The sequence below is a fragment of the Halichoeres trimaculatus genome, unplaced genomic scaffold (genome assembly GCF_033239565.1).
Source record: "Halichoeres trimaculatus isolate MK-OKI-2021-1 unplaced genomic scaffold, fHalTri1.1 fHalTri1_scaffold_11, whole genome shotgun sequence".
NCBI lineage: Eukaryota > Metazoa > Chordata > Actinopteri > Labriformes > Labridae > Halichoeres > Halichoeres trimaculatus.
Genome location: NW_027437189.1, coordinates 2,127,211 through 2,141,952, shown reverse-complemented (window position 1 = coordinate 2,141,952; position 14,742 = coordinate 2,127,211). Strand labels below are relative to the sequence as shown.

General features: G+C 46.0%; 1 protein-coding gene across 3 annotated transcripts in view; it reads right to left on the bottom strand.

The window, feature by feature from the left end:
- Window positions 1-919: 919 nt before the first annotated feature.
- The window catches only part of LOC141799769 (PDZ domain-containing protein 4-like), a 49,496-nt gene continuing 35,673 nt past the window's right edge, over window positions 920-14,742 (bottom strand). For 2 of the 3 annotated variants that reach the window (XM_074682124.1, XM_074682125.1), the window contains exons 9-16: window positions 9,352-9,812; window positions 9,070-9,256; window positions 4,960-5,380; window positions 4,410-4,836; window positions 4,258-4,328; window positions 3,830-4,170; window positions 3,622-3,762; window positions 920-3,529 (exon numbers count right to left, since the gene is read on the bottom strand). In XM_074682124.1, the coding sequence (XP_074538225.1) occupies window positions 3,104-3,529; window positions 3,622-3,762; window positions 3,830-4,170; window positions 4,258-4,328; window positions 4,410-4,836; window positions 4,960-5,380; window positions 9,070-9,256; window positions 9,352-9,812 (2,475 nt within the window). In that variant the 3' untranslated portion in view covers window positions 920-3,103. The remainder of the gene's footprint in view (window positions 3,530-3,621; window positions 3,763-3,829; window positions 4,171-4,257; window positions 4,329-4,409; window positions 4,837-4,959; window positions 5,381-9,069; window positions 9,257-9,351; window positions 9,813-14,742) is intronic. The other variant, XM_074682126.1, reaches the window with a different exon arrangement.

Genomic DNA, 14,742 nt, shown 5'->3' with positions numbered 1-14,742 from the left:
AGTAATTTTTTCTCCTCAGCTCCTCTGAAGCAGAGATCCAAGAATCAGGGAACTTTATCTGAGCTAAAGATTAATTTGTTGTGTATCTTCTTAAATATTCATAAAATATTCCTGATGAATCCCTGAGAGCTCGACACACACTGCATGAAAAACCACATCATCAGACCCTTCAAACAGCTTCCAGGATGTTCCTCATCCTACCAGCAGGTGTCACTGCAGATCACAGATTGTTGCTCAGAGTCTCCAGCAGTGAAAACTGATCCTTCTTTTTAATCCCTCCTGAAAAAAAGACGAATAAAGGTTCAGATCCTTTAAGCTCTCACACATATTTATCTAAACCTTCATCCGTCTTTGTGACTTTCCAGGATCTGACTCTTTGCAAGAGGGAGGAATTTTCACATCAGGTGTGTCCCATGGTCTATATCTTATCTCATCTGTTTCACGCTCTTTTCTCTGATCATTTCCTGTTCTGTTAGTTTGTCCCAGATCTCTTAGATTCACTAAACACACTTCCTTCTATGATTTCACCTTCTTCTCTGCTGCTCTGTGCATGTTCAGCTCTCTGTTTCTAACAACAGTCGCACAGGCTCAGAGAGGTTTGTTCATTGTTCTCTACTTCTCCATCTGTCTGCTCTGATCGATTAGTCGTGTCACAGCGTGGATGGAAAATTAATGATGTGCCTCACTGTAAGCACTGCAGCCCGGCCCTGCTGCTCCCTCATTCAGGCTCCGTCAGGGTGCGGGGGAGTGGGGACACAATGGCAACAGACGGGGAAGGAGCTCTGGAAGCTCTCCTGAAGGAATCATGTGTGAAAAAGACAAATAGATGTAGAAAACGCTGAGAGGAGGTAGTGTTCTCATTTCTACAGAGGACTCAGCACTTCTGGAGTCACAGAAAGACCACAAACCCCTCGACCCTTTCAGTAACACTTGATTTATTCAGTTTAATTTCCCCCGTCGGCTTCACATCTTTCACTACGGAAACTTCTGCAGAGATCTCTGTACACTACGTCACTTCAAATCCAGAATCATGTCGACAACGTCCAATATTTAGCTCATGCATTTCATATCTCAGAGTTCATCTGTCTGTACACAGGTCCAACAACGATCGAGGACGCAGATTAAACCGTCCTGCAGAGGAGAAACCCTAAAGGCGTCTGTAAGACTTGTTACGCAAAGTGTTGAATTAACACAGGGTCATGATGTTCATAGAAAATCTGAGATGAGACTTAGAGATAAAACTCCTCTCTCTGATAACAGATCAAGTCTCTTCAGGCGTTAAAAGGCAGTCCTGGAAATTATCCATACAAAAATAAAGAAAAAAGCAGGTTAATCACAGAGAAACTGATAAACAGGAGTGAATATTTGATGCTCTGAAGTCTACAATCTCTGGTTTGATAAAAACATTTCTGTACAGGGCTGTGCTGTGAGGCCAAAGCATCCACATCTTCATCTGAAACTTCACTTTTTTTTCTGTGAAATCAAAGTAGAAAAAGTTGAATATGTCCTTTAAAATGTTTCTCTGTATCTACATTTTCTGTTGAGGATTCAGTGCGTGTTTTTCACATAATTATACTGTGTAACTTTTCTTTAAACAGGTCCATTTTCTTTTTAGAGACTGTATGAAACACGTGGACGAACAGGAGCTGGTGCTGTGTTTTGTTTAATGGCCAGCAGGGGGCGACTCCCAGGTCACCAACAGAAGGCAAACTGCACAAAATGAAATCCAAAACACTGTGAAAGTTTGTTGCCCCCACTTTGGGAGATCTGGTTTCAGCCAGATGAAGGCAACAAGTTGATTTTTTAGAAAACAAACTGCAGGTGGCGGTATAGGTCGTCACTTTTGGTTGTGTGTAGTTCAGGAGACAATCTCATGGTTCAGCCATGTTTTAGGCCTTGTCCACACATAGCCGGGTGTTTTCAAAAATGAATATCTTCCCTTATTCCTCCGAAGCAGGTCAAACCCATAGGTGGCAGTGTTTTTCAGACTTGAAGCCTGTGCCAGCCAATCAGAAAGAACCCCTGTCCCTCAGCTTTGACAGTACAAAAACAAAAGCTCATTTTTCTCCCAGCATAAAACCATGAAACCAGAGTTTTCCAAAATCTCCTTGTCAGGAATTTTCAGAAAACGTCGTTTTAATGACATAAAAACTGTGTGGACGACAGGCGGTTCCCCAGATACCGGGATACATGTGAACATGTCCTTAGACTCTGGATTAGCTAAAGATCATTTGCACAGGAAGGGAATATTTTGCACAGAGGGGGCCAAAAGGGGGTCTTTGTGGCCAAAATGTTGAAGAACGCACTCTAAGGTGTCCTATTGAGAGCCAAAACATGTACGAATGGGTACTCTTGGGAGCCAAAATGTGGTCCCCCCAGTTGGCAAAACACACAACTGCCCCTTTGGCTGGTTAAAATATGATTAACAGTCCTCTTGGTCGGCAAAAATGTGGGCTGTATGTACGTTTTTGTTCCCTTTTTGCCTCTGCCCTTCACAAAGTCAAGCGTTCACAGGAAAGCAAATTCCCCAAACTTGTCGGTGGTCATCATGTGACTGTTGTCTACCAAGAGATAATATCCAATCTGCTCTTTCTTGTTATCCCTAAACTCTGGCTCCTGGAGCTGCTGGTCTGGCTTCAAGCAAGTCCTTTACCACTGACTCTGACATTGTCTCTGGGGAACAAAGTTACACGTGAACAAACTACAAACACGTAACACAACACCTCAAAGATTCTCTTTACTCCCATGATCCTTGCATGGTCCTTTCACCAACAAGACGGGAGACCATGGAGGAAAGGTCTGAAAAAAGTTTTCTTGAGTCTGAAACCAATGTGCAAGAGCTCAAGGGTTGAGCAAGCCCATCTAACGATTCCAACAATCTTACGTTTCTCAATGAGCCGAGAGAGTTTAGTCTCCTCTTCTCTGACACTTTATCTATCCCTACATCTCCAAGTCTCCTCGAACTGTGTTTCAAAGTTGGTTCAGGACCGGTCTGAAGCAGATCTGTTCCATCCCCTCCACCAAAGTCTTCTTAAACAGTTTTTCCATCCTCAAAGACATCGTAAATTTACGATCCCAGTCCTTTCCTCTCCTCCATCCTCGGTCACACCGTAGTCACAGAAAGCAGAGGGTTGTAGATCTTCTTTCCATCTGGCGATCTGGATCCGTGAGCCAGCAGCTCCTGGATGGTGATCCAGTTGTCCAGGATGCGTCTGTTCCTCTTCTTCATGATCTTCTTCTGGCTCAGTAACAGGATGTTGTTGCTGGGAGAGTCCTGTCGGCCGTGGGTCTGAGATGAACGAGGGTCCTCAACTCCTCCCAAAGAGTCCCTGAAAGAGAAACCAAAGACAGGAGCTGTGATCAGACCTGAGTTCTGGGTCGTTTTGAGGTGTTTCCTGGGTCCTCTGGGGCCGTACCTGTCTCCTTTGAGGTAGTCGAGGCGGCTCTGCATCATGAACTCCCTCCTTCGTCGGTACTCTCGGGCTCTCAGCAGCTGCTGCTTCCTCTCCTCTTTGCTCCAGTAGCGACCCTGTTGGAGCAGAGTTGATGAGTCGTCTCAGACTGGACGCAGGGATGTGATCATGTGACCAGGAGTCGTAAAGCATTAGGTTCAGACTCTACCTGCTTCATCTCACTGGCCGCGTCATCATCTGTCGTCATGCCGCTGCGCTCCTCTCTGATCTTCATCGCTCGAGCCTTCAGTAGACGATCTCTGACCGGGCGTTTTGCGACATAGCGAGTGCCGTCACTGCGGATCTTCACCTGGACACAGACGGGACGGATTAGTCGCAGGAAGAACCGGCGACTGAAATCGCTTTGCCATTCTTACCTTCCACTCCATGCGCTGGGGCGAAGCAGTCGGCGATGATTGCGTCAGCCCGAGTGGTAAGGCGAGTCCTAACCGTGACGCGCGGTGATCCTCCAGACCACAGGGGGCACTGTTCACGCTCCTAGGGCTGGCTGGACCACTGCTGCCTGTACCCACCCCTCTCTCGTCTCCCTCCACCCTCGCTCGATCCCTGACCCGGTCCAGAGGGTCCACCAGTCCCTCGGACGGCAGGGTCATGCAGCTCTGGTAGCGCTCTAAGGGTTTGCTGCGGCTGTGGTGTCGTCTGCTGAAATACGGACTAGATTCTGCACTTCCACCTCCAGGCCTGCTGGGGGCTCCACCTGCAGAGAGTGACACAGATGTGCAGCTGAAGTTAAAATACCCAAAGAATCAGTTTGTGCAAAGAGAGCTTCCCCAGGTGCTTCTACCTGCTCTGGAGCTCCGCCCTCCATCGGCCACGCCTCTTCTTGAGGACGACCCCACCTCTCGGGTTAGCGACCTGAAGAAGACATCATGGATTCAATAAAATGTAAATACATCACACTTAAAGAGAGAGCTCAAAGAAGCACATGAAGGACACCTGAACTTGGAGGGTGTCGAAGGGGTGGAGCTTGAGCCATGTGCCCCGCTACCATTGGCTGTTTCGTACTTCCTGTACGTGGTCGGGGAGAAGGTGCAACTAAGGTTGGAGTGTCGTCTCTCCCTGTCTCTGTCTCTCCCGTGCCGCCTTGGGGTGAGGGGGGAGTTCAGAGGAGGGAGGCGGCTAAGTGGGAGAAGAGGAGGCGGGGACATCAGTCGTCTTCCTCTTTCGTCCTCCTCTTCCTGGAGGGGCGGGATCTGCTCGGTGCTGACCAGTGGCGTGCTGTGGCAGCTCTCTCCCCCCGTGTTGTAGGCGCTGGTGCTGTCTTTGTCGTCCGATCGCTCTCGCTCCGGGAGCTCGTTGATGGCTGATAACTCGTGATGATGAGGGTCGTTATCGTCCATGTCTTCATCATCATTGGCCACACCTGGAAGTAAAGAACTTAGATTTTAAAAACTGGTTTTAACATGAATTTACTGTTCAGGTGTGGGCGTATCGTTTCCAGATCCTTCAGTGTGCCGGACTCGGGAGTGCTGAAGGTTATGATTACCTGCTTCAGGAGTCCCCAGTCGTCCCGCTCCGACCGCCACTGTCTCCTCCTCCATCATCCACGCCTTCAGACATCTCTCTCTGAGCTGCTGCATCTTCTGAGCTCGCAGAATGTTCCGGCACTTAAACTCCAGGTGGCGTAACTCCTCCTCAATCAGCGCCATCTCATGCTCGCTCAGAGTGGCGTTGCAGTTACCCACCAAAGAAGAAGAAGAAGAAGAAGCAGCTTCCTGGTCCCCTTCCTTCGCCTCCTGCTGCTCCGCCTCGCCATCGTCTGGTTTGACGTCTTTCTGCTGTTTCTCGGCTCGTCTCTCGTACTGGCACTTGATCTCCAGCAGCTCCTGGTACCTCTGGCACTCCTCCTCTGTCAGGCCCGGCATCATCATGGTCAGAGAGGGCGGGTGGTGGTGGTGGTGGAAGTGCTGCAAGTCAAAGTCAGGTGTTAGCATTATAAATCAAACCTGCTGTTCTTCCAAAAAAAGTCCTAGAAAAGGTTGTAAACCTGTCCAACGATGGGTTTGGCCCCACCGCATTTGACCACGTAGTCAAGGTTCTGGTTCAAGTCCTATCTGGAGAACAGGACGTACTTTGTTGAAAATGGTAATGGTGTCTCAAACCAAATGGCTTTGACCGGGGGTTCCTCAGGGGTCAATCCTGGGACCCCTTGTGTTTAACTTGTACTTGCTTCCATCAGGCCAGCTACATAGACATAGCTATTACACAGCTTTAAGGTGCCAACTACGCAAATGACACTTAGATCTACATGTCACTGATGGCAAGAGAACATTAGCCTGTAGAGTCGCTGCATCAAACAGATCAATGCGTGGATGCAAAACCATTTCCTCCAGCTAAACTCAGACAAACTGAAATAACCATGTGTGACACAAAGAGAAAGTCAGGAACCTGGGAGTTCGTTTGGATCAGGACCTGTCCTTTAATTTTCACATCCAACAGGTCTCAAGGACGGCAATTTTTCATCTTTGTAACATCAAGAAAATTAGACACAACTTGTTTCAGAGCGATGCCGAGAAACTAGTCCATCCTTTTGTTTCTTCCAGGCTGAACTACTGCAGCTCTCTTTGACCTGTCCTAATAAGTCAACAAGAACTCTTCAGGTGGTTCACCTAGCTACCTATCAGATCTAAAATAAAGTCTAAGATTCTTCTTCTTCTGACTTACAAAGCTCTTAATGGCATTGGCCATCGAATCTTAAAGCTCTCATTGTTTTGTATTGTCCGTTTAGGTCACTGCGCTCTCAGTGCCAGGTCTGCTCGTTGTACCCAGGGTCTCTAAAAGTAGTATGGGAGGTTGAGCCTTTAGTTATCAGGCTCCTCTTCTTAGGAATCACCGGTTGAGGTCCGGGGAGCAGACACGGTCTCAACCTTTAAGAGTAGACTTGAAACTTTCCTTCATGATTAAGCTTATAGTTAGAGCTGGATCAGGTCTGAACCAGCTCTTGACAGGTCTAGACCTGTTAATGTTTTTGGAGAGTGTCTTGAGATGATATTTGTAATGATTTGGCACTTAATGAATAAGGATTGATTGATTGAAAACGTAAGTTACCAGGTTAGAAATCGAGGGGTCATATTGGATGGATCTGATCTGATGGATACTCATTGAGCAAGAAAACCTTTTCTACAGAGTCAGAGTGTTTTAGTGCGAGGGGCTGATGTTACATGAATCAAAAACCACCATTTTTTTCCCCTTTTCCTCGTCTCAGTATTCTTCTCTTACTGTTTGCTGTTACACCATCCTAATGAAAAGTGTGTTTTCAATGGTAAGATTTCAAAATTTATTTCTGTAATCCCTCGTACTTTCAGCCACGCCTGACACATAGATGCATCGTGTGTGCTCGCTGCGGGATAAAAAATATGTAAACTAACAAATAGTCCAGGGCAGCGCTGAAAACACAATCTTTGAGTCGATCTGCACCCTGCTGCAGGTATAATGTGTTATCGCTCTCTTTCTGTCAGCTGTAAGGAGGAAATCACAGAGGAAATGACTGGTCCCAGCTCCGGTTGCTATGAGACGACTGACAGCACGACTGAAATGAAGCACTCCACATAATGGCTCTGAGGTTCTCCGAGCTGAGGCGCGTGGAGGCAAGCCGAGCATCCCACTTTAGTTCATCAGGGTCAATTCAGCTGTTAGAAAAATGACTCAAACTACAGTTTAGTCCATATATCTGTTCTTGTCTGTAAAGCTCCAAAACACACAGTGACACAGGATTCTGGCGTTGCTCCGTCTTCGCTCTCACACTCTGGGAATGAATCTTTGCAGAAAACTCACAAAGATGTGTTCTCTGTTTTTCCAGTTTTGGTTCAAACTCAAGCAGCTAAAAAACCAATGAACTGGTAAAAAGGAAGTAGTGATGGAGGTGAAGAAAAAAGGTGAGTTCAAGGATAAGTTTGGTTTATACAGCTTTTACATTGTTTATAGAATGAAGTAGAACAAAATACTCACCCAGAAGGTTTTCCTGATCCAAGCAGTGCTTCGGGAGATATGTAGATCCAAAATCGTGCAGCGGACGTCCGTATGACGGGATCCATCGGGGCATAAATGGTGCCTAAAACGGCATTAATCGTCCAAAAACTCATGTTTTTCACCAATATTCCATCATGGTCCGCTCTGGGTTAGTCCTCTGCTGCAGTCTGTGTCACTCCAGACAGCGCTGTGTGGCTGTACTGACCTCTGAACCGACGAAGACTTTGTTTACGTTTGCCCCTTAAAAGAAAGGAGGAAGTGAAGTCAGCTCTCCAAAGAGTACTGCGCGTGCGCGGAGGGGCAAACGTAAACAAAGTCTTCATGGCAAAGACAGCCACACAGCACTGTCTGGAGTGACACAGACTGCAGCAGAGGACTAACCCGAAGCGGACCATGATGGAAATTTGGTGAAAAACATGAGTTTTTGGACGATTAATGCAGTTTTAGGAGCGGCGCTGTCTATGCCCCGATGGATCCCATCCTGCTTGGATCAGGAAAGCCTTCTGGGTGAGTATTTTGTTCTACCTCATTCTATAAACAATGTAAAAGCTGTATAAACCGATCTTATCCTTAAACCTAAAACTAGAAAATAATGAGCGTTTCATAATTCTACAAAAAGGGCATTTGATAACTTGGATTAGATTAGATTAGATTGCTGTTAAGACTTGATCAAGTCTTGTGAATTGTTGCTACTAGTTCCTACAGGTTTCCCAAGATTTCATGATTCCTTCCAAACATCCTCCCAGAAGGGCCGAGATCCAAAAGTGGCTTTGATCGCTGACTGACACTTGCCAGTTGCTTAGTGACACCTGCCAGTCGCACAGTAGCATCTGCCAGTCTGTCAAAGAGCAATTGACAGGTGTTACCAAGAAAATAGCAGGTGTCACTGAGTGACCTTTTTGTTTGGAAAATGGCGTCACCAAACAGCCTTCCATGTTTGGCGGCGGAGGTGCGGATCTTTCTTGGTATTAGCGGGGTACACTGTGTCGTACTGCTTTGTCACGTAGCTGACGCAGCAATCGGCATCCGGCTCACACCCCGCTTACCAAGAAGAGCACAGTTGGCTGTGGAAACCCGAACAAGATCAGGCTTTACCAATCCCACCTGTGCCTAACCACTTAGTGGAAATGGGGCTCAGAAGAAGAAAAAGAGGCTGGGCCTTCAAACGTCACCAGTGGACTACTGAAGACAGGAAGATGGAGTTATGAATCCTGAATGAATCAAAGTTTGAACTCTTTGCTCCATCATCAGGATTTCTGTACGCCGTACGTGGAGTGGGCCAAGGAAAGGATGGTTCCTCAGGGTGGGACATCAAATGTTAACATGGGGGATGAAGCATGATGGTCTGGGGCTGTATAGTACCTTCTGGATTGAGCCTGGTTGGTCAGGGGTTCATCCTACAGCAAGATACTGAGCCCAGACATCAGTCAAAGCTTTGCCTGAGCCTCTTTAATAATCAATAAGAAGAGGGTCAGCTTGGACACATGGAGGGCCCTACCAGCACAGTCTCAGTCCGCTGACTTAGACCCTATGGATCTGGTTTGGACTGAACTGGACAGAGTTGGGAACTTTCTGAAGAAGTTCTGGTTTCCAGGAGCTTCCTCCACTACGTTCTGTCAATTCATACCTTGTGGTGGTGATGGTGGTGGGGGCTGTATGCTGCTCCTCCTGATCCTCCTCCAGGAGCCCACTCCAGACCTGGGAGGGAGTCAGAGCTGAGCTGCAGGTCCCTCAGGTGGAGGAAAGGTGGGGTGGTGTCTCCTCTGCCATGACCTGGACTGGGGCCAAGGCCGGGGCTGGGTCGGGGACTCGGCCTGTGAACGGAAAGAAACAGAAGTGTTAGCTGTAGCGTTACTGGTTTTTGTTCTTCCTCTGAGCCTGAATCCTTTCTCGTTTGTTTATTTCTCACCTGGGGCTGGGTCCCGCTCTGAACTTGCGCGTGCTCCCCGGCGTGTTGGTGGTGTTGGTGTTACAGGCGCTGGTTTGATCCCCCAGCAGGTCGTGCTCAGACGACTCCTCGTAGCGCGTGCTGTCGTCGGTGCGGCCCACGCCGCTGTCCAGCTCCTGGCTGTTGGAGAGCAGAGGAGCCAGGCTGAGCAGAGGAGGGAGGGGCACAGGAGGGTCCCTGTCCTCCTTTTCCCCACGCTCTCCTTCCTCCCCATCCTCCTCCTCCTCCTCGTCCATGTCGGCGCTGCCTGCTTCTTTGCCTCCGTCTCCTCCTTCACAGGTCACTTCTCCGCGGTAGAGACGGTAGTATCCTGTGAGGGGAGCGGAGGTGATGGAGCAGGAAGAAGCTCGGGGGTTTGGGTGGAAGCTGCCTCCCTCCAGGGTCAGCTCCATGTCCTCCTCTGGATCTCCGGGAGGTTCGTTCTGGAGAGACGCATAAAAGATACAAATGAAAACATTAGGTAATCTTTGAGTTTAAGCCCCTGACTGATCACTTTTTCATTAACCAGAGAAAAACGAATAGAGCGTCTTATAGTCTCTGATTGAGACTGCACCGCCCCCCAGAAGTTATGTGTGAAAATACATCATGTGTATCTGTGTGTATCTGTGTGACCTTGACAAGAGAAACTAGGTGACATGAGATGAATGTCTCCTCCTCCTCTCCTCTCTTCATCTATTAACCTTTCCTTCAGCATCCTATCTTCCATCCTTGATAGCTTCCTCTATTTTTAGAGCACTTCTCTGCAGCTTGTTGTGAAAATTGCTCCATTTTAGGCTCAGACAACAATTAGTAGAAGTTTTTGTTAAGACTTAAAGACTGTAAGGAATATTTGTTTGGTGTTGATTGCAGTGCCCCCTGTGGCTAGAATTAGTAGTTTTTCCAAAATAAAGGTCAAATAAAGTAAAGGATATTCTGTGGTTACCATGGAGTCAACTTATATGGAGTTCAGAGTGATACAGAGCAACTGGTGTTCTGGAGCAAAGAGTGACCGTGCTAACTGGAGACTTTCAGGGGAACCTGTCAGTAGCCACGTTAACATGGACCCAAATATTCCGCTTGCATTTGGTTTATTTGCTCAATCGGAAAGAATTTAACCTTTGTATACACCTCATTCTGAAAGAAAAGTGCCAATCCGAATGGACATTTCATCGGTTTCACAGGGGTGGAATATTCCTTTCCCCAAACTGATTGAGGTATCATGTATCCACTCAAACTGAAAGTTGTCGGTGCGTTCTTTCAGCGCATGCTCAGATATGACGTAAGACGCAACTAGAGACGTTCCTCAACTTTAAAAATGGCGGCGGGCCGTCAACACTGGACTGCTGCGGAAAGTTTGTTTTTGATCCAAACTTCGAAAGAAATGAACATAATTTCAAGACTGGATGGACGACAAACACCGTGATAAACAAACTGTCGTCCTCCAGCTTTGATAAATCTCATGGTGTTTACGTTTTTCTATGCATGCCCCATCGACTATTCTGTTTGATTACAGCGGCACATGTAGACCAGAGATCGGAATATTCCTTTCCATGTTTACTATTAGTTTTCGAAAAAGTCAATCGGAAAGATTCCATTCGGAAAGATGGAAAACTCCTCATGTAACCGTGGCTACTGACTGTGGGCTGATGGTCTCCAGTTAACAGGGTCACACTTTCCTCTGAAACACCAGAGGCGTCTGTGTGTGTGCCTCAGTTAACCAAGTCTGACTGTAAATCAGTCAGATTAACTGATCAAACTCTGAATCCAGGTTGGACTTTGTGGACCCTTGGAGCTGAGGTTCTGATCCAGACCAGACAAATCCTGACTTTTGATTTGAGCTACCTAAAAAAGACGTTAATCAGGACTAAAATCATTTTGTGTTTCATTTTTATACGACTGAAGGGAGACAGAATGAAGTTGACAGACACAAAATAACAGAGTATAAACTGTGTAATATGAGACGTCTTCTGTCTGTAGTCTGAGGAGAGTCGACCAATCAGGAGCATGCATGCAAAACAGTCTGTTTGCAGAGCAACAGCAGGAGTTCTAGAACTCTGAGGTCATAGACGGAATTCTGTCATAGTCACAGTCAAACTACAGAATATTATCAAACCATAAACTCTGATTATTATCAAAACTAAAAGACTAAACAATTATTATTCTGAGATCTGGAGCAGGTTTCTGTCTGGACCATAGACTGTGAAACCAATCGTCGGACGCAGCCATATTGGACATGGCATAAGCTTTGAGCTTCCTTTCTAACAGCCATAGCCTGTCAGTCACATGAGCTGAGCTGTGTCTCTGATTGGACAATCAGATGATGTGTTTTTGGAACCAGGCGGTAGATCTGTTTTGTTAATGCCGTAAAAGTCTGTATTGTCTCTTAGCTTGGTGTGTACATGGTTTCTGGTCTTTCAGCAGCCAGTCTCAAGCTGATTCTCCATTACAAGTAACTTTTAGCACTTTCGCATTGGCTAATTTCCTTTTTACAGCATATAAAGAAAAAGTCAGAAAAAAAGAAAATATAAAACCAAACAAATCATACAAATCAGAGCTTGTGATTGTATGTTATGCCGGTTCCAGGCAAACATAACTCAAAAATTTCCCAGTTGAAATCTGTGAGTTCAGACCTGAAAGTGGTCCAGGAAAATAACAACTTTGGTTTGAGTGCAAGGAATTCTGGTATGTAAACAAACCAACATGTCTGACATTATTAGTGTAATTCTTTATCCTTTCAGTCACCAAAGGAGCTGCAACTTGCTTATTTGAGTGAAACGAAAGCTTATATTTTATATTTTATAGTATTTCTCATTATACTGAAACATATTTTGTATTGATTAGCGCACTGAAAACTAGCTAACGCCAGACGAGCTGCCAATGATACGCTAACATTGGCACATGAATAGCGTTAGAGCTATACCGCGCTATAGCTACCATATTATTTAGGCAATTATGTGACGTCACAAGTCGTAACTCAGAGTACATCGTCTGGTACGAGTTCACGGGTGGGAAGTTACGAGTCCGACAGTAACTTGTTGCACTTCTACATTAGCTTCATTTGTCTAAACTGGATGTTGCCTCTTGGTCTGGACCTAGTTTTCTGGATCCTTTATTAAGACCCAGGTCTCAGACTCAGCGCCCGGTGTGCTGGTCTTTGGTTGGAGACGGTTTCTGCTTTGTTGACACAAGTTCATGTTTTTATACTCCACGAAAAACTTTGCCTCTGATCGTCTGTCTTCTCACTGAGTGTATCCTCTTGTTAGTTATCTGTTTTCACAACCTCTCCAGTGTTGGAGTGAGCATTGTAAATATTATATACTTCATTATAAATTTAAAATCTTTCCGTCAGGGTGCAGGACTGTGATCTGTGTATCATGAGACAATCTTGACATGCAATAAAACGACAATAGAAGAAGCGTGTAAATAAAGAATACAGATTTCTGGGCCATTATTCGGTGTGTTTGTGCGTTCTGTCTCTTCCCTGAAAGCTGCTCCTTCATCATGTCCTCATCTGTTGTTTCCAGACGTCCATCATCTCCAGGTCTCTCGTTAGAGGCAGATCTGACACCCTCAGCTGTCTGAAGACTGAGTGACTGACACATCGTTTATTCAGACACACTGCGCATTTGTCACAAAGTGTGCGTACCCCACTGTGTGTGTGTGTGTGTGTGTGTGTGTGTGTGTGTGTTCATCTGACACGTATGAATAAACAGCCCTGCAGTTCTTTCCCTGTCAGCAGATGTGGACACACACTCTGGGACCTGCTGTCATACTGGAGACATTTATCATGGTGAACGCACACACACTGATACACACACACACACACACACACACACACACTGCTCAACCATGAAGGCTGTTTTACATTTACTGTTGAGCAGGAAAATGGCCGAGTGTGAAAGCACGCTGAAGCTAAAGCTGTTGCCAAACCGGTGAGGATTTCCAGACTTACCCGTGTCTCTGAATGTATGATCTGATGCTAACCGCTAACTGGAGCTACTGGGCTCTGAACTACGTAAGAGATTGTGCGTAACGTGCAGGTGACGACACAGATTAGAGCCCACACAGGATGAAAACTTTGGTGAAATCAGCCAGATTCCTTTCCCTAAAAATAGGAAGTCTTCATATGAGATCTGGACCAATCAGAATCAACTATCATTGCGTTGTGTCCAGTAAAGTCAAGTTGAGTCGTTTAGTGTCCAATTGACTTGAGTCTTATCATGTCGTGTTAAGTCCTGTTGTATAACTTTGGGCTAACAGTGCGTTCCGTTTCTACACAGAAGTCGGAATTTACGTGTTCCGGAATTTTCTACTTGGAAATCGGTGAATCCACACCACCCCCAAGTTTACAATCAAAGATGGCTGCCCCCGGTGTAAACTGTTATAAAGCTCCTGTTTTGTTTGGTTTATTTCAGCAATTCTAACAAGTGTTTGTCACAATAACTCAGCCGTTTACATCGCATTGTTCCTTGTTTATATAAAAAAATATTGCTGTTATGGCAAGTTTTTCTGACTTGGCAACTGAAGTGCATTTAACTCAGAGATGATGTCATTCCCACTCCCCACTGTAAATGGAACGCAGCATAAGGGGCCGTTTACACGACAATGGTTTTAGGGTGAAACAAAAGAGTTTTGTTGCGTTTCAGTCTTGCGTTAACACGGAAACGGCGTTCAGCCGACCTAAAACGCAAGCTTTTGAAAATGGCCTCCAGAGTGGGATTTTTCTGAAATGCTGCCGACACGTTGGTGTGTAAATAGTAAGCCAGCGTTTTCAGTGGAAACGATAACGTCACATGTTATCACAATGTCATCATTACAATCATCAAGGACTACCCTGTTGTGCTTGTGCTGCTCAATCTGCTGTATCTACTGACTGTCTTTCAACAAAATGAGCATCTGTTGATCCACTTTTAAACTTACACCAGATGATCAGCTCAACTCTACTTTGGTGGAGATCTACCAAAAGTGGCTTCTGGACAAGACAATTGTAGCGCCAACTACAGGCCTGGCATGCTTACTACAGAGTTTTCAGCCCCTTGGTGTTTCTGTGCAAACGCAGATTTTTTTTCACTGCACTTCAGTGTTTTCAGATGAAATGTTGTCGTGTAAACGGGGCCTAAGTCCATCTGAGTCATGTCCCATTGAGTTAAGTCAAGTCACAGTGTCCAGTTGACTTAAGTCCCATCTTGTTGTGTCAAGTCCAGTCTTGTTGCTTTGGGTTGGGTCCACTTAGGTTGGGTCCTGTTGAGTTGAGTTAAGTCACATGTAGAGCCATCTTGACCCTTATTGCGTTGCGTTGAGTCCAGTTGAGTCTTGTTGTGGTGAGTTGTGTCCAGCTGACTTGGGTCTTATCATGTGTTGCTGAGTCCTGTA